Source organism: Panulirus ornatus, chromosome 1, assembly GCF_036320965.1.
Source record: "Panulirus ornatus isolate Po-2019 chromosome 1, ASM3632096v1, whole genome shotgun sequence".
Classification (NCBI taxonomy): domain Eukaryota; kingdom Metazoa; phylum Arthropoda; class Malacostraca; order Decapoda; family Palinuridae; genus Panulirus; species Panulirus ornatus.
Genome location: NC_092224.1, coordinates 38,390,420 through 38,413,520, shown reverse-complemented (window position 1 = coordinate 38,413,520; position 23,101 = coordinate 38,390,420). Strand labels below are relative to the sequence as shown.

The window sequence follows — 23,101 nt, the reverse complement described above, 5'->3', positions numbered from 1 at the left end:
CCACCCCCTCCCGCACAGTACTAGTGGCAATGGATCAACGAAACAGCCTCGCACAATAAAAAAGAAAAACAGTTGACAAACGAAGGAAAATAAGATAAAAGTTCTGTATTCTTTTATACGACATCGTTCCTCCACTTCATCTCACCAACTTAAGAGACAAATTTCCTATCCACAGACGAATCGAAAATATACATTAATAAATTTATCTTTTGCGTTATACTTTCCAACGGCCGGGCGACAGTGAAGGACACTTCTTTGTTTAAGGCAACTTGAAGTTTAATCATAGTTGACAGATTGATTAAGTACATAGTTAGTTGATTTAGATTACTTTAAGTTTCCATTAGATATGACCTTTTTCTGTAAAATTATGGACCATAGACTAATATATATATATATATATATATATATATAGATGGAACCATGGGGACTGAAATGAGCCCTAGGATGGGTGAGAACAAAGGGGCTGGCCACATTGAAGAGTGTGGAAAGAGGGCATTGTCTGTAAGGACAAAGATGGGTATATATGATGGTACAGTAGTCTGACAGTGTTGTAGGGATGGAAGGCATGGGTCCTAGATGACAAAGTATGGAAAAGTGTAAAAGTGCTGGAAATGAAATGTTGAGTACAGGGTATGGTGTGAGGAGGGTTAATCAAATAAGAAATGATAGGGTAAGAGAGAGGTGTGGTAGCAAGAGGAGTATTCATGAGAGAGCTAAGGAGGAAGTGTTTGAGAGGGTATGCTTGTAAAAGTGGAGGGAACAAGAAAAATGGGGGGACACCGATGATTAGTTGGAATGATAAAGTAGGCTTGAATATGCAGAAGGTGTGAGACATGCAAGTGCTAGAGGGGATTGGAGCAACGTGTTATACAGTGGGTGATGTGCTGTCAGTGGGCTGAACTTGAACAAGTGAAGTGGGCAGGGGAAACTGAAAAAATATATAGGACGGTTTTGGATAGGGTGTTTCAGTTGTGGTGCGTTATACATGACAAGTAGGGAGTTAATGCGAGCAAATGAGGCCTTTATTTATTTGTTTCTGACACTACCTTGCCATGCAATAAATAGTGAAAAAAAGAATTGCATTTTGGACACTAGGAGTCTTGTAATACGTTGACTTGAAGTTCAAAATATTGTAGAGATGACAAGTAAGTGTAACTCGTAGGTGTCTTGGAAGTTTAGTTTCAGATGGGTGTATGTCTGGTGGAGAAGTGTTTAAGATTGGAATTGGAGAGTGGTTGTTTTGTGCTTGTTGGATTACTTTGGTGGATATGTGCTTTGCCGTTGTGCTTGTTAGAGATCAGGGAATCAATTAGTATAGTTTGTTGAAGTATGAAACAGTGGTAAGTTTTTTAAGTCTGCTTTGGGGTTGCTGGTTGGAAATGAAGTGGTTTGAAAAGGAAGGGTATATACTACTGTAGCAAAGGTTTGGGTATTAAACGTAATGAGTTTTATTGCATTGGAAGAATTTTTGCTTCATTGTGTATATGTTATGTTTTTATTGCTAGACAGTTAGTGATTATTCTGAGTGCTCTGTTTTGTATGGTATACAGCTTAGTCATATGTGCTTTTGACCTGGTGAATGATCAGGTGAAGTATAGTTTGGGATGAAGCAGATGAATTCTTATTCTTGTCCAGAGATGGGGCCAGTAAGTGTTTTGAGGCTGTTTTAATGTGTTTGTAACCTTTATGTTGATGTTTGCAGTGTGGGGAATGATTGTTATGCTTGTGTCATTTATGTCAGAATAGTTTGTGTTTTGTTCAAATGCAATGGTTGAAGATTTAGTGAGGTGGAAAGATGCAGGTTAGATTCATGTTTGTCTGGGACTAAGAGGGTGATTCTAGACTTTTGTGTTGATAAGGATATTTTATTTTAACTATTTGATGTAGTTGCTTGGGCAGTGTCAGGGTGCTGTGACATGATTGTGAAGTTATATGTTTAGAAGAAGACTTTCATGCTAGGATATGTGGGAGTTGATGAAGGTCATTTTGGAAGAGACTGAAACTTAGTAGAAAGCTGTTACCTTCATGCATACATAAATTGAAATATGATGGAAAGGCAGTCAGAACCTCAGAATATTAAGAATTATTACATGTTGAAATTGTTACCTTTTTTCTTCTTATATCAAAAATTGTGATCTTCTGTTTTCACTGGTTGAAAAGGGTAAAAGGGAGCATAAATGTGAGGTAAGGAAAGAAGTATTGAATAATTATCTCTTCTTGGAAATAGTCTACTATGTTAAATAGAACTTTGTGTTTGGTAGGCTTAAAGAATATGAATGAATAGAATGTGACACTCGCAGCCATGAACAGGATATTTTATCAGTTCAAACATGCCTCTATGGGATTGATTTTGAGTAATGATGACCATTCAGTCTTCCCAAGTACAGTATTAGCGCATACAAGTATCAGGTTTTCTCATTAGAATCTAGATAGAATGGATTAGTTTTTGTTTGTTGTAAACAGTATAAACTTTATTATTTATTCTATATATTTTATTATACTTTGTCGCTGTCTCCCGCGTTAGTGAGGTAGCGCAAGGAAACAGACAAAAGAATGGCCCAAGCCACCCTTATACACTTGAAAATACATACATGTCCACACACGCACATATACATTTCAGTGTATATATATATATAATATATATATATATATATATATATATATATATATATATATATATATAATATATATATATATATATCCCTGGGGATAGGGGAGAAAGAATACTTCCCACGTATTCCCTGCGTGTCGTAGAAGGCGACTAAAAGGGAAGGGAGCGGGGGGCTGGAAATCCTCCCCTCTCGTTTTTTTTTAATTTTCCAAAAGAAGGAACAGAGAAGGGGGCCAGGTGAGGATATTCCCTCAAAGGCCCAGTCCTCTGTTCTTAACGCTACCTCGCTATCGCGGGAAATGGCGAATAGTATGAAAAAAAAAAAAAAAAAAAAAAAAAATATATATATATATATATATATATATATATATATATATTTTTTTTTTTTTTTTTTTTTTATACTTTGTCGCTGTCTCCCGCGTTTGCGAGGTAGCGCAAGGAAACAGACGAAAGAAATGGCCCAACCCCCCCCCCCATACACATGTACATACACACGTCCACACACGCAAATATACATACCTACACAGCTTTCCATGGTTTACCCCAGACGCTTCACATGCCTTGATTCACTCCACTGACAGCACGTCAACCCCTGTATACCACATCGCTCCAATTCACTCTATTCCTTGCCCTCCTTTCACCCTCCTGCATGTTCAGGCCCCGATCACACAAAATCTTTTTCACTCCATCTTTCCACCTCCAATTTGGTCTCCCTCTTCTCCTCGTTCCCTCCACCTCCGACACATATATCCTCTTGGTCAATCTTTCCTCACTCATTCTCTCCATGTGCCCAAACCATTTCAAAACACCCTCTTCTGCTCTCTCAACCACGCTCTTTTTATTTCCACACATCTCTCTTACCCTTACGTTACTTACTCGATCAAACCACCTCACACCACACATTGTCCTCAAACATCTCATTTCCAGCACATCCATCCTCCTGCGCACAACTCTATCCATAGCCCACGCCTCGCAACCATACAACATTGTTGGAACCACTATTCCTTCAAACATACCCATTTTTGCTTTCCGAGATAATGTTCTCGACTTCCACACATTTTTCAAGGCTCCCAAAATTTTCGCCCCCTCCCCCACCCTATGATATATATATATATATATATATATATATATATATATATATATATATATAACCTTGTATAGGGGGATTACTCTCGCATGTAGGGCAGCATTTACTGCACAGCCTTGAAGGTGCTGCAATGTTACCTATCAACTCCCCAAGTATAATTCTTTTTACTCTTCCTCTTTTGGTTTCCCTTTTATAGATATTACTTCAGTTTCTCCTTTTTTTTGCGGGAAGTGGCTGCTTGCGTGCCTTCATCATTTGGTAGATCAGGTTGTAGTCGGCAGGCCAGTGAGCCACATAATTACTGTGTGGCCGCTGGCAAATCCAGGGGTGGCCCGTTGTGGTGTCTCTTTCATTCCCTACAGGACTAAGGTTGGGAATTCTATACCAACTCTTTTCTATCCTTCCATAAATGGAAAGCTTTCCACTTCATCGTATATGAATGAATTATTCATTCAGTTCTTTTTTCGTAATGTATTTATCTTCCCTCTCTATTCTTTTAATGAAGGTCTGGACTCGAAGAGGTTTTCTTACCGTGACTGGAACCTTTAGCAATTAAATGTATAATGTGATCGCCGTTTCCTGCGTTCGCAATCTAGCTCCAGGAATAGACGAAAGGCCATGGGGGTAGGAGGGATTAGATGGATTGGAGTGGAGACCTGGATGTCGTTCCTCCTATGTTTCTGTGTCACAACTTTCCAAAAGGCTGAAAAGAAGAGGGAGCAAAGTGAAGGTTTTCATGCGAAGGCTTTCGTCTGTTCCAGTCCCTACCTCGCTTTGACGGATGTGTACATATGTCTATGCATACGTGTGAAATGTGGGGTGTGTGTTTGTGTGTGTGTGTGTGTGTGTGTGTGTGTGTGTGTGTGTGTGTCACCAAATCAGTGACAAAAAATTATGCGAAATTGATCTATGGCGGGTATGTGGGTCATTAGCAATATCGTTTATAACCGTTGATGTAGACGTTTGTCCAATAATTCCCATTTGCACTGAGGACTTGCATTGGCCAGGTTGAGTTGGGTTGGGGTTAGATTGTGAGTTGCTGGTCAGAATTATGGGAAAATTTACGTCATCTGAGTCTTCAGTTCGCCTTCCGTTCCCGTTTTCTGTATATCAGAAACAATTGGTTACTGATTATTTTCAAAGGTTTGTGTAATGTTCTAGATTAAATATTCCTCACTTACTGGTTGATAAGCATTGGTATGAGAGGGACTCGTGATGAATTTTAATCCCTTTATTCACATATCACAAAGGCCACACTTCATCCATGCAGTACTTCAAAGGTCGTAAAATCTCATGACACACTTTATCAAAAGATAACTGTCTCAACCATACATGGGAGTGCATGGTAGTACATGGAAGTAGACGATAAAAACCATACAACAAGGGGCCCATTAGCCCATGTCTAGGTTGTCTATTTTGAACTTAGTTCTAAAATGTATTGATATAGCGTAAGTTCATTCAAATACTACTGCACCATATGGTAATTCTTGTGCGTTGTTGGTACACCAAGACACCAAGTGGCAACTCTCTTCATGATGTGTAATTACCTATTTGTATTGTAGGGGCAGGGAGTTGTACGCTCGTGAGGCCCTGTCTCTCTTACAGTAGGGGGAGTGGAGTTTTCCACTCGTGGGGCCTCGTCTTTTGAATATTCTCTGCTGTCATACAACTTCCTGAATATGTGTATAGTGTCTGCATTAAATATATCCTCACTCATTCTGTCCCATTCATTCATGACTCTTGAATTTACTATAAGTACTTCCTTACATCTCTTTTAACAAATCTTTTGTTTGATTTCGTGTTGTGTGTGTGTGTGTGTGTGTGTGTGTGTGTGTGTGTGTGCTTATTTCTGCATTACCAAACAGGGAATATCCACACCCAGTGCACCTCATCTTTCAACCTGCGAATGAGCATAAGGTAACAACCGTAACGCTAATCAAGAACGCTTGTCATGTTAACTAAAGCCAAATGTTGAAAACGTACAAAGTACAACACAACATGGCACAGGGATTGTATCAAAATAGGGTTATACACATATCTTTCACACGATCACAAAGAGACTGGAGGAGCTATTAGACCTGATTATATACAAACTACTGATGACGTTAGCAATGGTCCGGATGAGGCTGTTCCTTCATCAGATATACGAACCCCTGGAAGTTCGATGCGGTTGTGTTGCCGAAATGCAAGTCGGGGGCGAGGGATATCAAGTCGCTAGAGGTGACGGTGGCGAGAGTGGTGCAACATCTATCTTCCTAAACTATTGGATGAATTTCAGGTGATGGTTAGGGTGAGTCGGTGCGTCCACCTCCTCTAGGTAGGTGATTGGTGCAGAGGGAGACCGAGAATGATTTTGGATGTCCTTCTCTGTATCTTCTCTAATGGCCATTGATGCAGAGTAAGCGTAGTTGCAGAAATCTATTAGCTATTTGTAATTATCTATCTTAAGCATACATATATATATAGCCTACTTTACACTTGCAAAGCCCCACCTCATGTCTTTGCAATTCTGTAACATAGCCTGGTTAATGTTCTAACGCTGCTCATATTATTTCCTTCCTACGTCATAGTAACCCTAGTATAGTAAGATGCGTTTGATCTGACGTGTAAAGACATTTCCCTCCCTGGCCTCCACTTTGGGCTTTTCTTCCTTTTTCGTAATGCTTCCTTTTCTAGCAGATTTGTGCGACTCCACAAGAGGTGACAAACCTGTAATAGATTATTCCACCTCAAGCCGACGATCCGTCGTATGTCAATTTCCTGAAAATATTTCCGTCTCCTTACACGTGATAACAATTTTGCATGTAGATACTGACTCATGGTCAGTAACGCTAACCACTACACCACGGAGGGCCCTATGTGTGTGTGTGTGTGTGTGTGTGTGTGTGTGTGTGTGTGTTTGCCATTGAATTTCGTATAATAAAAGATCATCTCATGGTTTAACTAGGATAACCAGTTAGTTTCAACACTGTTTTAGCCATTCTGAAACTTGACCACAGTTGACGTAGTACTTCCGTTCGAAGAAATGAAAACCTGCAATAGAGAATCGATCTTCACCTAAAGTTGAACGGACTTCAAGCATTAGAATCTTTGGGTTTAGTTGAAGAGATGAGCAAAGATTGTTTATACTGACGAAAAGCGTTCACCATCCGTTACGAATTCTCCCAACACCAGACATGTTGCGTCTACATATCCTCGTGATGTCAGATGATCTGCAATCACTTGTGACATCACCCTCTCCCCGTTCTCGTGACGGAGGTCAAAACTGCGTGCAGGTGTGGTGAGAGGCAAGGGGGAGTGTGAGACCACATGATACCCCATACCCGCTCGCGCCACCGACACCACCCTACCCAGCTGCACCACACCCATACACTGATGTTCATGTCCACACCATCCTGCCCACTCAACATACAGATAGTATGTGTTTACAGACATACAGGGCGTGTATAGGTACACAGCCTTAGGTTATACATGAATACATACACAGATGTCAACACCATCCTGCCCACTCAACATGCAGACAGACAGTGTGTGTGTATAAAGACATACAGGGTGTGTGTATAGGTATACATCCTTAGAACATATATCAACACACACACAGATGTCGACACCATCCTGCCCATTCAACATACAGGATGTGCATATGTCTATACCAACCCTTGGGACAAACATTAACACATACACAATACTTTCGCCGAATTAAGATTACGAAGGGAAGGCCTCAGAGAGGCAAGATAACCAAGGGAAACTAAAGACCATCTAGGAAACAGGTTTCTTTTATTTTCTGTTCGGGAGCTATGAAGTAAATCGCGAGGTGATAACTAGCATAGCCAGTACTTTTTGGTTTACTTTAGCACTACGTAAACTCAAAATATCTACGTATGTATATGCGTAATGAAGAATGTGTACTGTTACCCAAGATGTGAATATTGTTGAAGGGGTTGACGTAAGAGAATATCAACAAAGCCTAACTTTTCCTTCGTAAAGTCTCAAGACATGCAGAGACCATGAATACATAGGAAGGACAGATAACAGAAGATCCGATGGTCTATGACGAGGGAGACAGCACATGGGAAGGACAGGTAACAGATGATTTGATGGTCTACGACGAAGTTGCCTATTGGTGGACAGTAATAACATTCTAAATTCCAGATGCGCATAGATGGCACATGATGATAGATCACACAGCTTGGCAGTTGCTAAGAGGAGAAAAAAATTGCCTAAATCATAACCAAGAGTATCATTCATAGTGCAAGATTAACTTGAGTAGATCCACGTAACGCAAACTCAAAAGAATCCCTCTCTCTCTCTCTCTCTCTCTCTCTCTCTCTCTCTCTCTCTCTCTCTCTCTCTCTTTCTCTCTCTCTCTCTCTCAACGTTGTAGAGTTTCGGGTAATTCGAAAGCAAAAATCGAGTTTACCTTCGAGCCATGACTTGCCGTGTGCATCCTTAACACGCACCAAATATAGCTCGTCTCTTCCCTTCATCCGCCAGAGCCGGGGCCCCACTATCCCCCTGCTCTTTCCTCCTGAAAGGATGGGTCCCCCATTATCCTGTGTCCCGGCCCAGCTGCTGCTCCCCATCCCGGCAAGGGGAGGTGGGGTGAAGTAGGGTTGGGGTGAGAGCATTAGAGAGGGATGGAATCATCCTTCTATCTCATTACCAGCTTAACAGATTATCACCCGAAGTTTGTACACTCGTCCGGCTGTGTGTGTGTGTGTGTGTGTGTGTGTGTGTGTGTGTGTGTGTGCGTGTGTGTGTGTGTGTTTGTGTGTGTATGTGTGTTCGCATGACCCAAACCTTGTTTTGCATATGGTGCGCGTGTCAAATATATATATATATATACCTCGCAAACGCGGGAGACAGCGACAAAGTATAATAAAAAAAAAATAATAATAAAAATATATATATATATATATATATATATATATATATATATATATATATATATATATATATATATATATATATATATATATGTTAATCACTAGTCCGCGATGACAGTTATAAAGATGAAATCGCAGTTCAGCAGTTCATATAATTTTCTTTTATGTTAGAAGAGACGGCACGTGCAGCTGAGGCCCTAATCAAGGCCATCCCATTAACAATATATATATATACCCTAGCCTGAGCCAGGTGCCCTTTCATCGACGAAACCTGAGGGGTGGATAAACAGCTGGGTTGACTGTGGACCGACTGCCGTAACCAGGATTGGAACCTATGTGCTCGACCCTGGGCAGCCCGTGAATGCGTCACGGTCAGGAACGCTAACCATTACACTACATTAGTCCATATATAGTAGTCCAAGATCACATCAAATATGTGAACCAATAGAGGAAGAGAGGACGAGACAAAAAAAGCGACTTAGATTACATTATCTACTTCCCCTCTTTCATGGTAGTGCTATCTGAGGCATCACGTCTCTGCTTGAACAGTTCTGACTCAGTTCTGTATCCAGGTCTCATCCTCGTCGGCAATTTTAGTGAACCTTTGCTCTGCCTGAGCAACAGATTCGTACTGTTATAAACGTCGATTGATACGAATATGTAAAGACCATCTTGAATTCTATTTTGATTCCTGCAATCTTAATCTAGGTCAGTGCTTACTTCGATGGGAACAACTTTATACATTTGTTGAGAAGTAGCTATATAAATTATCATAGTCAAAGGTGAATAAACTTCAAATTAGGAGCCAAGTTAATTTCTAGGTTAACATTTTTTTTCCACTGGGGTCATGAATCAAGCAAGACTTCAGATTGAATTTATGGGTCTTATGTCTTTGAGTTCGCGTTCTCCGCGAGCGGCAGAATTCATCCAGTTATGAATCTAGGAAAACACATGTCCTTCCTTCAACTTTTTTTCTTTTAAAGATTTTCTGACAAATAATTATTGCTTCTATCTTATCTTTCCCGCACAGCGTCATTAAGCAGCCTTGAACTAGGTTACTTCGTTTACCTCACCGTCTTCGTTGAACAGCTAGGGGCCTCCTCCATCAGGTACAACATGCCTGCGGCCTTGGGCTTAGCGTAAGAAGATAGTATATTAGCCCAGTGGTCGTCATTACAATACTCGAGGGGATTACATTTTGACCCGCGGGCCTCTGCGGGAAATTGAGTTAGGCTCGTATGTGGAGGTAAACAATAGCGTCGCTTGCTCCCACACATATTTTCTTTTTAATCACCAGGACTTTTTTTTCACCCATGAGCTCCTCTCCCCTACCGGAACAGAAGAATATGTCAAAAAAAATGAAAGAAAAAAAATATCGTTAAGGTATTGATTTAGAACGTGGGTAATTGTATCTGGTTGTTGTTGGTGCCGACTCATACAGGTAAGCAGAAGACGTGAGGATTAAGGGAGGACAGGACGCGCTAAGCTACTTGTCTACGTTTGTTGATGTTACTAAGTGTAAGTGAACTCCGTCACGAAGGCCGAGTCCAAGAAGAGAAATGTAGTCGTGACTGATAATGGGCCTTTGGAGGTTATATACTCACACATATGTCAGTGATGTAATATATATATATATATATATATATATATATATATATATATATATATATATATATATATACATGTATATATATTGCTGTTCCTAAGTGTATGCTATACAGGTGCTGAAAGGCAGTAAGTGCAGGCTGACCAGAGCCTGTCATGTCTAACAGCGCCCCCGACGCATCGATGGCCTCTGCTGTGTCTGCTGCATGACGGAGGAAGACCTCCCTCACTCACACCGACGCAGACGTGTGTGTCGTCCATCACGAGCCATGATAACCTTACGCTCCGGAGCTACGGTGTAAAGTATCCTGAGAAATTCTTGGACAACCTTCATTGGCTTAGATTTAATCCTGGCTGGTGATCCAGTAAACCTAGATATCGTAAATATGTCTTAGACATGTCGGCCTTATCCCCTTCACCTTCCACGCGTCTTGTTCCAGTGCAGTTTCCTTTACATATCAACGAAGTTAACTGATAGCTACGTACGGTAGAGTTTTAATGTAAATTGTAAATTAATTACAAAGTTTTCGTAAAAGCCTGGCAAGTAAATCGTAACGTTTATTACCATTGTCAAGGTATTGGTGTCACATCTATGAATTTAACACACACGAACACACACACACACACACACACACACACGCACACACACACACAGACACACACACACACACACACACACACACACACACACACACACAAATTGATAATGTACGCAGTGAACAACAGTTTTTCTAGAGACGTTGGGATAGAACGACCACAGAACATAACATGAAACTCAGTAAGAACTTTGTTAAAGAGATGTAAAGAAGAGCTACCTACTTTTTTAATATGCAAATGTTGGATGAACAGAATGAGCTGAAACAGGATATGAACAAAAGTGAACACCATGCAGAAATTTGACATGTTTCACGACATTAGAAAATAATTAAAAGACGGTGTACCACAGGAACAAAACTCCCTCACCGTGAAGTGTAAGTACTAGGTAACTGTTTTTCCCCGATCTATACAGCCAGTTCATTAACGCTACGTCGGTACCGATCTCTCCTCCCCTCATTTCTCGTCCATCTTGACCGAGGTGACATTCGCTTTTACTCTCATATGTTAGAGCAGTGATACTCACACCATACGCCTTCATTCATATATATATATATATATATATATATATATATATATATATATATATATATATATATATATATATATATATATATATACACATATATATATATATATAAAGTATATATAGTATAAAAATATAAATATATATATATATATATATATATATACACATATATATATATATATATATATATATATATATATATATATATATATATATATATGTTATACTTAATCGTCGTTTCCGTGATAGCGTAGTAGCGCCATGAATAGAGGAAGAACTCTGATCTCTATTCGTCATGTGTAATGCACCGAAACCGCAGCTCTCTAGCCACAGCCACGCCCCACAGACCATTTCATTGTTTACCTCTGACGCTTCACATGTGCTGGTTTAGTCCACTGACAGCATGTTGACCCACTTTAGTAAACCGCTTGGTTCCAATTCACTCTATTCCATGCAAGCCTTTCACCCTCCTGCATGTTCAGGCCCCGATCGCTCAGTATCCTTTTCACTCCGTCCATCCACCTCCAATTTGGTTTTTCCGTTTTTCTTCCTCTTCTGACTCATATACCCTGTTTGTCAAGCTCTCTTCACTCATTCTCTCCAAATGTCCGAACCATTTCAACACACCCTTCTCTGCTTTCCCAACTACACTCTTTTTATTCAGATATATCTATCTTACCCTTTTATGTCTTATTCAATCAAAGACCTCACTTATATATATATATATATATATATATATATATATATGTACATATATATATATATATATATATATATATATATATATATATATATATATATATATATATATATATATATATTGCTTTAACACGGGGATGGAAAGTTTAGGAACGTAACTTACAGACGACAGATATCTTTTTGATCATATGTTTTTTTTTTTTATTCAGATATAGATATCCGAGTGGTGTATCTCCCCAGGTCCAGAGTAACATATGCTCATTTTTGGTTCAATTCAACCTTCCCTGCCGGGAAATCATGCTGAAAGAAAACGTGGCTCGGATGATTAACTCAGCGGTTGGCAGGCCTGTCTTTTCTCGCTATTGGTGTGCGGGAAGCGTGTGATGAGATGTGACATTTAGCCGATTGAACCCACTACGGATAACGGACAATGTCAGCCTGTTATTCCAGCTTTATTATCAGTATTATGGACCTTATTTCACCAGGGGGAGAAGATCCGTTTTCCTTCTGAATAGGTCGGGAGGATGTGCCCCGACGCAAGGGATAACGGGCCGTAATTTGTAACATACCTCTTGTTTACGTATCATAACACTGCCCTCTAGCGAAGGGTCCTGGAATCACGGTCTCAGCTGGAAGTCTCGGGGCTGACGCTTGCAGACGTTTAAAGATTTCTTTCGTTCAACTTTCCGCGGAGAACCGTACTCAAGTAAAATTCTTGGATATTAGTTCACTGGATTATCTTATATAACCTTCCAGAAACACGTAAGTACAGTTTTCCACCCAGCGATTATGTAGATTGAACTAGGGTTTTTTAAGTGTGCAATGTGTTCTGATAAGAGATAAGGATACAGACACAGAAAATGTATATTCTCATGACGCATAAACGAAGATATGTATCCAGAGCAGATACTTTTACGACACTTTCCCAGGAAATACCCAGTGGTGGAGTGGGCCCACTCCATCAGTGGTGGAGTGGGCCCACTCCATCAATGGTGGAGTGGGCCCACTCCATCGATGATGGAGGTACCACAAGCAACACTATCTACCACCTCACAAAAGTCCAGCGATAATGGCCATCGTACGAGATACATTCCTGAATCCCACACCCAACAATGTCATTCACGGAAGACAATGTCATATGTTGGCAGCGGTCATGGACCATTGTCCTAGCCTTGCCGGACAGTCCAGTCTCTCGAGCGGGTAACAACATTTGAGGGAGGATACACGCAGCTCGATGGCCATCCTCAGCCCCTCCCTCCCTCCCCCGTCCACCTCTCCCCCCTCACCGTCCCCCTTCCCCCTCCCCTTTCTCATTGCCTCTCGGACCCCCTACTTCTAAACTGGAGGAGCCCATCTGTCAATAACACAAACAATATTCGCATTTACAGCGAGGGCTGTAGAGGTCAGAGGCTCTCCATCGCTCTTTATATTCCAAGGGATATTCGCCTTTATGCCATAATACGATAATGTCAATATACCGAAAACATCAACATCTCTTCCTGCACCGATGCTAATGGAGAGTCACCCTTAAGCTGCTGTACAAAAACACTCTACATTTCAACCACTCCCTCCTCTTGTTACTGTAAAATCACCCTTAACTAGTCGGCCGATAAAGTCTATTATATACCAGAACTCTAACGTTCTTTTCTCTCAACTAATATTGAGTAAATAGTTGATGTATCGTCCCTTGGTGAGATAACCCGACCACTCGGCGAGCAGCGGACCAATCACGAGTGCCGCGCGATGCACCAATCACGAGTGGTGTCTACCACTTGGGACCCTCCTGAGTTATCTGAAGCGATTCTCATCTTAAACATCCTGCCATTCATGTCACTAAGTCGCTTTTTATGGGATCAGAATAGATCTGGATGCTGCTGGGAGTTAGTGATGCGATAGAGAGAGATGACTCTCTCTCCCTTGCCTTTTCTCTCAGATCCGGCCTGACTCGTCAGAATAACTGTTCTTCGTGTTATATGCGTCAGCTTTTGTTTGGCGTCGTTACCGAGATGCGGTTACGATGGTGATATAGGATACTTACCTGTTAGTAATGACTCGATAGGTTATAGTAAATGGTAAATGCTTAGTTAGATGCTATGGATAACGAGCATGAATTCGTTGGAGCTAGTAGAAGATAATGAGATTTAATGTTCATTAGTTCCTGTGCCTAGAAAGGAGACTGTAGTCTAACAAGATTTTACGTCCATATGTTCCTATGCATGGAGAGGAGACTGTGGTCTCCTGGTGACATCTCGCGGCCCACAATGTGTTCTTGCACTAGGTACTGCACACGTACACGACCCTCTGTAATGCAATGGATAACGATGATGGATGCAACATGAACTGTCTGATGTTGAATCGTTCGTTTAGATGGCGCTGTTTCACATATTGTGCCGGATGACGACTTTACCCTCTCAGCACAAAGGTCCGACCATGGAGCACGACGTTATGACCTTTTGACAAAACTGTAAAGAGCCTTTAGCACACACAGGGACGACCCGCCAATCTAAAGAGCTCAAGTTTGAGTCCTTACAGTGCAAACAACTCGGAAACAATCGTTATCAGGCGTAAGCTATAGAGCGTGTACATGTGAGTGTATACATAAGGTTAAGACACAGCATATGTATAAGATTACGAGATGGGGCACCACGAATGTAAAACATCGGTCATGAATAGGTATCACACATCAGGAAAAATATCTCGAGATTCATGAAAATTTTTGCTATGATCTCATGGTCAGCGCATTATGATTCATGAATAATAATGAGGTTTCCATTATGAGCATCTCATCCATCTAGATTCACACTGTTGATATCTATCAGCATTTCATCTTAAGCTTTCCTTTCTTTCTGCCCGTAAACAAGAACAGCTAAACACGTTTAATCCAGATCATATTTTCCTTTTTAAAATTCTCCTTTAAATTCTAATCAACAATAATTTTCATAAGATCGTCTAAGCTTCGTCCACTTGGTCAAAATGGAAAATATATGCGCCGTACTTGAGGAGATTTGATGAGTCACGATCTCAGCACCACCACCACCAACTCATCAAGATAACATTGCTAACTTTTCGTATGGTTCCCAGTGACAGTCATGGGTCACCAGAGAGTCACATAGCAATGACATGGTGTCCAGCACAGCTCCTTGGGGTAAATGTATGCTAGTCAGTAGCTATTCAAGTATTTAGAAACAGAAATTCTCTCAGTTTCTCTGAGCTTTAGATGTACGATGTCCTGAGTCTGATTAGACTACTAAACAGCATTTGAAAGGGAGGAGAGACGCGTTTCATATCAGTGAACAGTGTAGCGGATTTTGTTAATGGAAGCACACAGTTGACGGCTACGCGATCGCTACTTTCACTGAACAATAAACTCCAGCATTTTGAGAATAGGCAGTTTCCATATCAGGTTTACGAGCTCAAGTATATTCATTTATATAACTATGACATGTATTTTTGAACAATCACTGAACAAACAAACATTCTTCCTCGATGTCCCCGTTTCAAAGAGACATGGAAAGACTTTGTTTCAGTCCTGCATATATATTTTGTATAGCAAGTATGTTTAAGTCATACATTTACGAAAGCCTTGTTTGTTCACTGGATATGAATTAAGATTCCAAAAGACAAAATAGACACGCATTCGCCTAAGTATCGTCGTAACTGCTCATTGTACGATAATCATCGTCACAAAGTAGATGGCTGGAATGAATGATCGTTCTTTAGAGGCTCTGTGAGAGCCACACGTTCGAATGATGATCCCTTAACCTTTTTGTAAGAGAAGACTTCGTAATGACTGTTCCTCAAACCGTCTTGCCTTCTCTTTTTTTAATGGATTTGTCCTGTTCTCTTGTCTGTCAAAGTGGTCACAAATCACTCTAGGCTGTCTCAATCTCTCCTCCTCCTCTTCAACCGTTCGGGCAAGTTGCTTTGGAATTTGGGACGAGAATGTCTCAGAAGCAACGAAGCATGACTGAAAACAACCTTTTGCCAACGTTTTTGTCTATATGTAAACATAGTTCATCCCAGCATGATACGAAATGCGTAGGTCAATAGTGGCATCCACGATTATCTTGAATCGCTCGCAAATATACAGACAAGACTCAAGGATTCCTATGGGTATTCGTAAAGGGAAAAAAACCTGAATCGTGAGATGGAATAAGATTAGCATCACGACCAACGTGTTCCAATCCGAGGCACGCTTATGGCAAGACGCTCTTCTTGCGTCTTGAAAGATGCAGATGAGGGCGTCCCCGGCAACGCATACCAGGCGATCCTGCTTTGTGTATGAGCGAGATGGCTACTCTTACGTCCCGACCTCGTCATGAGGAGAGGCAACCATTCACTAATTGATTAATCCATTAATAGCTCTTCTTCCCATCCAGACCCGTCCTTCTACCCTGTCTGTCTCTCATCTCTATCTCTCCCTCTCTCTCTCTCTCTTTCTCTGCTCTCTGTCTCTGGGCTATCCCGGTCGGAAATCCCCTAACAACATGGTTGAGGGTCGTCCTTAAGGGTCTTGGGCTGGGAGGGACGTGTGGCAAAGCCCAGCGACGGGTGCCCTGTGCGGGAGGGAGTGTCCTGGGCGTTTTGTGTCCTGGAATGCTTCGTTTTGTGGCCTGGAGTGGCCGACTCTCCACTCAGACTGGCTCAAAGGGAGGAGGACATTTTTGTTAGTGTTGTTAAGTGAATAAATGCTTGGGTCAGCGAGTGAGAGGGGCCAGGGGTTGAGGAGGCGTGAGTGGGTGTATTCCATATCTTGGGGTCGACAAGCGATGGGTGAGTGGCAGCTGCTGGTTCCCTGATGATGGTAGTGATGGTGGAGATGATGATATTGGTAGTGGTGATGGTGGTGGTGGTAATGGTGGTGATGATGGCGGAGAAAAGATAATACTGATAATGTGATGATGACAGTGTGGTAATGGCGGTGATGGTGATGATTATGATAATGGTGGTGATGATTATGATAATGGTAGTGATGATTATGATAATGGTGGTGATGATTATGATAATGGTGGTGATGATTATGATAATGGTGGTGATGATTATGATAATGGTGGTGATGATTATGATAATGGTGGTGATGATTATGATAATGGAGGTGGTGTGGATGGGATAATAATGGTGCGAGGATGAGAATCATTAGTGATGATGGTGATGATGATACTGGTGATGGTGATGGTGATAGTGATATATAGTGATGATGGTAATATTGAAGGTGATAATGATGACGAGTCCATCTAGTGTTGATGCTGACGTTGAAGGTCGTGATGATGACGACGATGATGAGGGTTATGCAGGTGAGGGTCTTCATGATGACCCTAGGGAGCTGGCGGATGTGGTCTTGCTTCATTGTTGATGAATGCTTGTCTGGAATATTGATGACACACATGTGGTCTCAGGTACAAAGGTGGGAGTGTTGAAGTGTGTGTGTGTGTGTGTGAGTCCTCGACGCTCAGTACTATGCAACAACACTATCCTTCCTCCAACCTAACCACTCTATAACTAACCTCCAACTCGTAAGTAGACATAAGAAACTTACCCCTTGCGAATAGAGGAGAAAGAATACTGCCCACGTATTCCAGGCGATGTTCAATAATGTATATACTTTAAATCACGCCATATGTGCGAGTGTGTTCATTGTAAGCGTGCTCGTATATATGTGGATATGCCGAGTGTATGTATTTACTGTCAGGTGGATGCATTCCTCTACGTATTTCCGTATGGTATATATATATATATATATATATATATATATATATATATATATATATATATATAGATAGATAGATAGATAGATAGATAGATAAATAAATAGATAGATGGATAGATAAATAAATGAATAGATATAGATATAGATACACCCAATATACAAACGTACACCAATTCTTAACACTGCGATAGGTAGTATGTCAATAAACCTTTTTTTATCTGTTGTAAGAAACTGATAATGAGTGACTGCAGAAAAGGACAAAAGTTTCAGAAAAGTTAACCTCTGTAAAATAGACAAGAGGCGTTCGGCCCCTCGTGTTTATATAATTAAATCCTTGCGGTATGACCGACCAGGTGTTTGTTGCACTTTGCAAAGGTGTGGTTTGGGTTCCGGGGTCCTGTGGCTGCCAGGGGGGAGGGAGAGGGAGAAAGAGGGAGAAGATGACGAGGGAGGGAGGGAAGGGGAAGGGAGAAACGAGGGCTGATTGGAGAGAGAGAGAGAGAGAGAGAGAGAGAGAGAGAGAGCGCACGATGAACAAAAAAAGATGGTTAGATAGATGAATGAAACTTCAAAGAACATGTGGATTATTCTTTACATTTCACCTTATGTGTTGATAGAGAAGTCCAGCGCTCTAGGATGACGCTGTCGTGATCTTTAGCGTCAATTTCAAACTTACTATATGTACAAACATGATGTTGATTTACTGCAAATTACCGAGTCGCTTCTTTCACTTAGTACAAGAGAAAATTTCAAGTGCTTTAGAAAGCTATCATTGTCGGATTTCCAGATGGAAGCAGATCTTTGTACTTCGACAGTGACTCCTCCTTGCATATCTGGGTGGCGCAACATGTCAGTGTATATCCTGCAGTATAGTGGGATGAATGACTTTAGGTTATGCGATGATATACGACAGTCGCCTGCAGGTTATATGATAAATCCTTCGCTCTTACAAATGGTATTTAAAGTAGTTTTTTAAATGGGGTATGTGAATTTGAGGTTTGGTTTGATGACACGAGACCAGCAGCTACATCTCTGGGAAGTGGTCGTGTGCTTGATGAGGATGTAGGCTCTGAGGAGCTTACACTTGATCAGATGCTTTATTCTGACCATAGTCTAATCCAGAGGATTCAGGCGTCTGTGAAGGCAAGATTACTACGTCATCACATGGCGTTGAATCTGAGGGTTGTAGAGAGTTATGACATCTTTTAGCGTCCATTGGATTTACCAGTTATTTCAAGAAACGCAATTCTTTTTTTGTACTCTCGATTGCTAAGTTTTACACATGATCACGAGAAGAGCCCATTGTTCATATATGTTCCCAAGTGGGAGATCAATGAATGACACTGTATTCTAATGCTGTACTAGGGAAGTTAGCATAATATCAGCTTTATGTTACGATGAGTTAAGTTTCTTTCTGGTGCTAGAAAATACTGCCATCTTCGTCTCTGTGCCAGAATAGATCTGAAGGTTTCATTTGTATCCTCATCTTCAGCAAAGGCATTTTTCTCTTCTGCATGTAAAGTTTAGTGTGCTGACATCTGTACGTCCATTACTGTCTAGTATCAGATTCAGGATTCCAACAAGATTTACCTTCCAGAGGAGGGATCAAGTATACTGGCTCTTTATATTTTTCCAGCGGCATCTTCAACGAAAATCCCAATGATGTGTCAAGTGTATCAATACACATCTTCATCCCTTGATGAAGCGGTCAACGTTCCTAACCGTGACGCTGTAACGGGCCGCCCAGGGTTGAGCGCATGGGTTCGAATTCTGGTTGCGGTGGTTGGTCCACAGCTGTTCATCTACCCCTAGGGCTTGGTTGATAATGTGGGTACCTTGCTCAGGCTAGGGTATACACACACACACACACACACATATATAGAGTTAATGGCATGGCTTTGATTAGGGCTTTAGTTGACCGTTCCGTCTCAGCTAACTTGAAGGAACTGGAGATATTTCATTAGGACCATAAGTCTTTTGGTCAAGATTCTTTAGTATTGTTAAATTGTCCCACAGAACTCGCTGATCTATGTATAATTTCCATCTCTTTTGGTCAAACTTCATTGCTGCTCCTTTTATGGTTTCATTTACCACATGATCGCTTTATCAATTTAGCGTATATTATATGATCCTATCTATACTAATTTGTGAAGATTAGATCAAGTAATGATAGCATATCAGTCCCTCTGATTCTTACGTGTTCACCGACATGGTGGTATGGGAAATGTTCCTGCATAATCTCATAATTTGTGCCACTGTCTTCGCAAAAGGCTACTAATATGTCTTCTGAAAAGCCACTAGTATGTTTTTTGTAAAAGAGCCAGTAGTACATCCTCTGAAAGAACCGCTAGTGTGATTTTGTAAAAGAACCACAAGTATGTCTGCAGGATGAACCACTAGCGTGCCTTTGTGAAAGAACCACTACTATGTCTTCAGGAAGAACCAGTCGTGTGCCTTTGTGAAAGAGCCACTGGTATGTCCTCCGCCTCAAGAACCACTGGTATGTTTTCTGGAAGGAATTTTAACCACTCGCATGTCTTGTATAATGGAAACCCGTATGTTACCCTGCCACTCACAAACCCATGACCTTCTATTCTATTCGACGCCACTGTTCCAAAATTTGTGTCTGACTTTTCCAAGTAACAGACACCACACTGCAAGTGTAAAAGCTACGACAGAGTTCGTGAATAGGATGGAAATAAAAGTCGAATTGAATAAGGAAGTAAATGGTATGTGACTGTGATGAACAGTTCGCCTGCCATATGAATCATCGACTTTGTGTATATTTCATCAATGTGTATGTGTGTAATTCTAGAATGATCATTTCCTACAGTAGATTTATATGATCAAATGAAAGTTTTCCTGTCCATATAGGATGTTATTGATATCATGAACCGATGCAATGAAATTATTTCACACTATGTAATGATGTCCTGTGGTAAGACGAAAAATGAGCTCCATGTTGAATACAATGTTGTACGAATTGGATGGTATATTCATACTGTGGTAGATGCAACATTTAGACCTATTGGAGTACTTAACAACCAAATAAAACTAAGATTGTAGTATTCTAGATGAACTTACGTAGGAGCATTTTGACTGAAGATTAGTTCTAGTTTTCAGTATACATAATGTACACGTCTTTTCACTCTTTTAAACTAAACGCCATTAAGCATGTACCATGTCATAATGAGGTCGTGAGCTGACTTTCATTCGTGCTTATCATTGTGGGGGGGGTTGGGGGAGGGGGTGTTAGTGGAGACCCTGCATGGTTTTAATAAGGTATTGTTAATCTTTCTTGCAGGTGAAGATCTGGTTTCAGAACCGCCGGGCTCGCGAGAGGCGAGATCGCGAGGCTCGAGCTAAGGGACTGCCACCGTCTTCCTCATCTTCGTCCATCGTTGGTTCCTCGTCGTGCACGGGAGGGCCGCTGCCACCCTCCGCTCTGGCGCTCTACCAGTTCACATCCGCCCTCGCCCCGGGGTCCTCTTCAGCCTTCACGCCCGTCCTGCCCCGCCCGCTGGGCGAGGCTCCTCCCACCCAGCTCACAGACTCCACCTTGGATCCGCCCAGCCACATGGAGGCTTCGAGAGTAGCTCCGCCCACACCGCGCGGCGTGCCGGGCTTCGAGCCGTCGCCCACCAGAGACATGAACACTGCATCGCCACCCAGCCTGAGCGAGGACAGCACCAGCGCGTCGCCCAAGCTGAGAGAGGTTCCCGGCCTGGCCTCGCCCATTCGCGGTGATGTCACGGCAGCGGCGGCCATGCCCAGCGCCAGTGATGTCAGCGCATCGCTACTGCATCTTCAGCAAACTCAGGCTGTCAGTAGCCTCTCGGCTTCACCCTGATTTGCAACTTATAGGAAGGACTAGTTATGAGATATCTACCCTGCCATGAACATAGATTGCTAATAAAACGAAATATTAATTGAGTGGTTATAATACCTGATATACTTATGATAACTGATACAGTATTCCGTAATCTCTATCAGAGGAGACCTAAGAAGTTTCTTGTAGGGAGATGGTTTAGTTTGAGACCAGGGAAATGTTTGAGAAAGAATATGGTTTGAGGGTAATTGGTCTCTAATGGCCGACTAAGAATTGAAGTGTTAATTCTCTTGAATTTGTACCTGTTCTTATGCCTAAAGAGAGAGAGAGAGAGAGAAAAAAAATAAATTTTACTTACGATGAAGCTTCGACAAAAGATGTGTTAACGCGTAGCGTTCCTCGCATATCTGATTTCATGAATCATACTGATTCTGGGACGCAAGTAATATTTCCCAATTATCAGTCGTTGTTTCACCTGGGGAGAGAGAGAGAGAGAGAGAGAGAGAGAGAGAGAGAATCTACCTACGACTTCCAAAGACGTGATATTTCCAAAGGGTAGAGCTAACGCGTAGCGTTCGCTGCAGTAAAACCTAGAGTTACGAAGAAAGCGTCGTATGTGTTACGGTACTTTATAATGTGAATACTACTCTCCCGAGGGTTAAGATAAATCCACCTAGTTATCAGGGCAACGTGTGATGTCTAGTGTAATGCACTAGTCTCCCCAGTTCTCTTATATCCATAGAAAACATAAGTTTTTCAGAGAAAACCTTTTAAAACGGGAGGTTTGAAAATAAACTGATAAAAAGGCTCGTAAGTTTTTCAGCGTTCTTCTTTAATATCTAACATCTATGTGTGATCTCACATAAAGAAACAGACATCTGTTTTGTTTGTCAGTATTTCAGGTTGGTTAGTTTTTTAACCTGTCTACTGCCAATGCCTAAATATTTAAGGCCTCCAGCGTCAAGTCATAGCCAACAGTTGAAATAGTTTGAACATCATCTTATGGTGCTCAGGATAAATCTAGGACTGAATATGCTGTGATTACATGTCATAAACATTTAAATGAATCGAAAGTTATATGTTACGTAGTAGGCGAACTGGAGGTCCCGAGACCATCCACCAAATCAACTTTACTTTTTGTATTTAGTGAAGACGAAGACATCTGATTGCAAGTTATAGCAGGAGGATGTTTTCGTCTTAAAGATTGTTTTTATTTTGTCTTCCACAATACCCTAATGTTAAGTGTAAAAGGCATTTAGTGAATCAGTGTAATTCTATAGAATTATTTGTATGACTATATATATATGAATATAGATAGTTGATAAATCTAAAGTAATTTTGAAAAGAGTATGATTACCCTTCAGTATATTCTCAAGTCTCACTCTATTCCTGTATTACCGCGGACGATGATTATAAAAGCAAGTCTTCTGAAATACCTGAATTCTTTAAATCTATCAAAGGCTTTACCCTTTATACTAATGATTTCTTTCATTCTTATTTCCGTATTTAACAATGGCGATCTTTGGGTCAAGTTTGTATTATATATATATATAT

The 23,101-nt window shown here is 41.1% G+C and overlaps 1 protein-coding gene across 2 annotated transcripts in view; it reads left to right on the top strand.

The window, feature by feature from the left end:
- LOC139750705 (uncharacterized) overlaps positions 1-22,846 on the top strand; it is a 341,806-nt gene extending 318,960 nt beyond the window's left edge. For both annotated transcript variants that reach the window (XM_071665502.1, XM_071665417.1), the window contains one exon: positions 21,023-22,846. In XM_071665502.1, the coding sequence (XP_071521603.1) occupies positions 21,023-21,568 (546 nt within the window). In that variant the 3' untranslated portion in view covers positions 21,569-22,846. The remainder of the gene's footprint in view (positions 1-21,022) is intronic.
- The last annotated feature ends 255 nt before the right edge of the window (positions 22,847-23,101 follow it).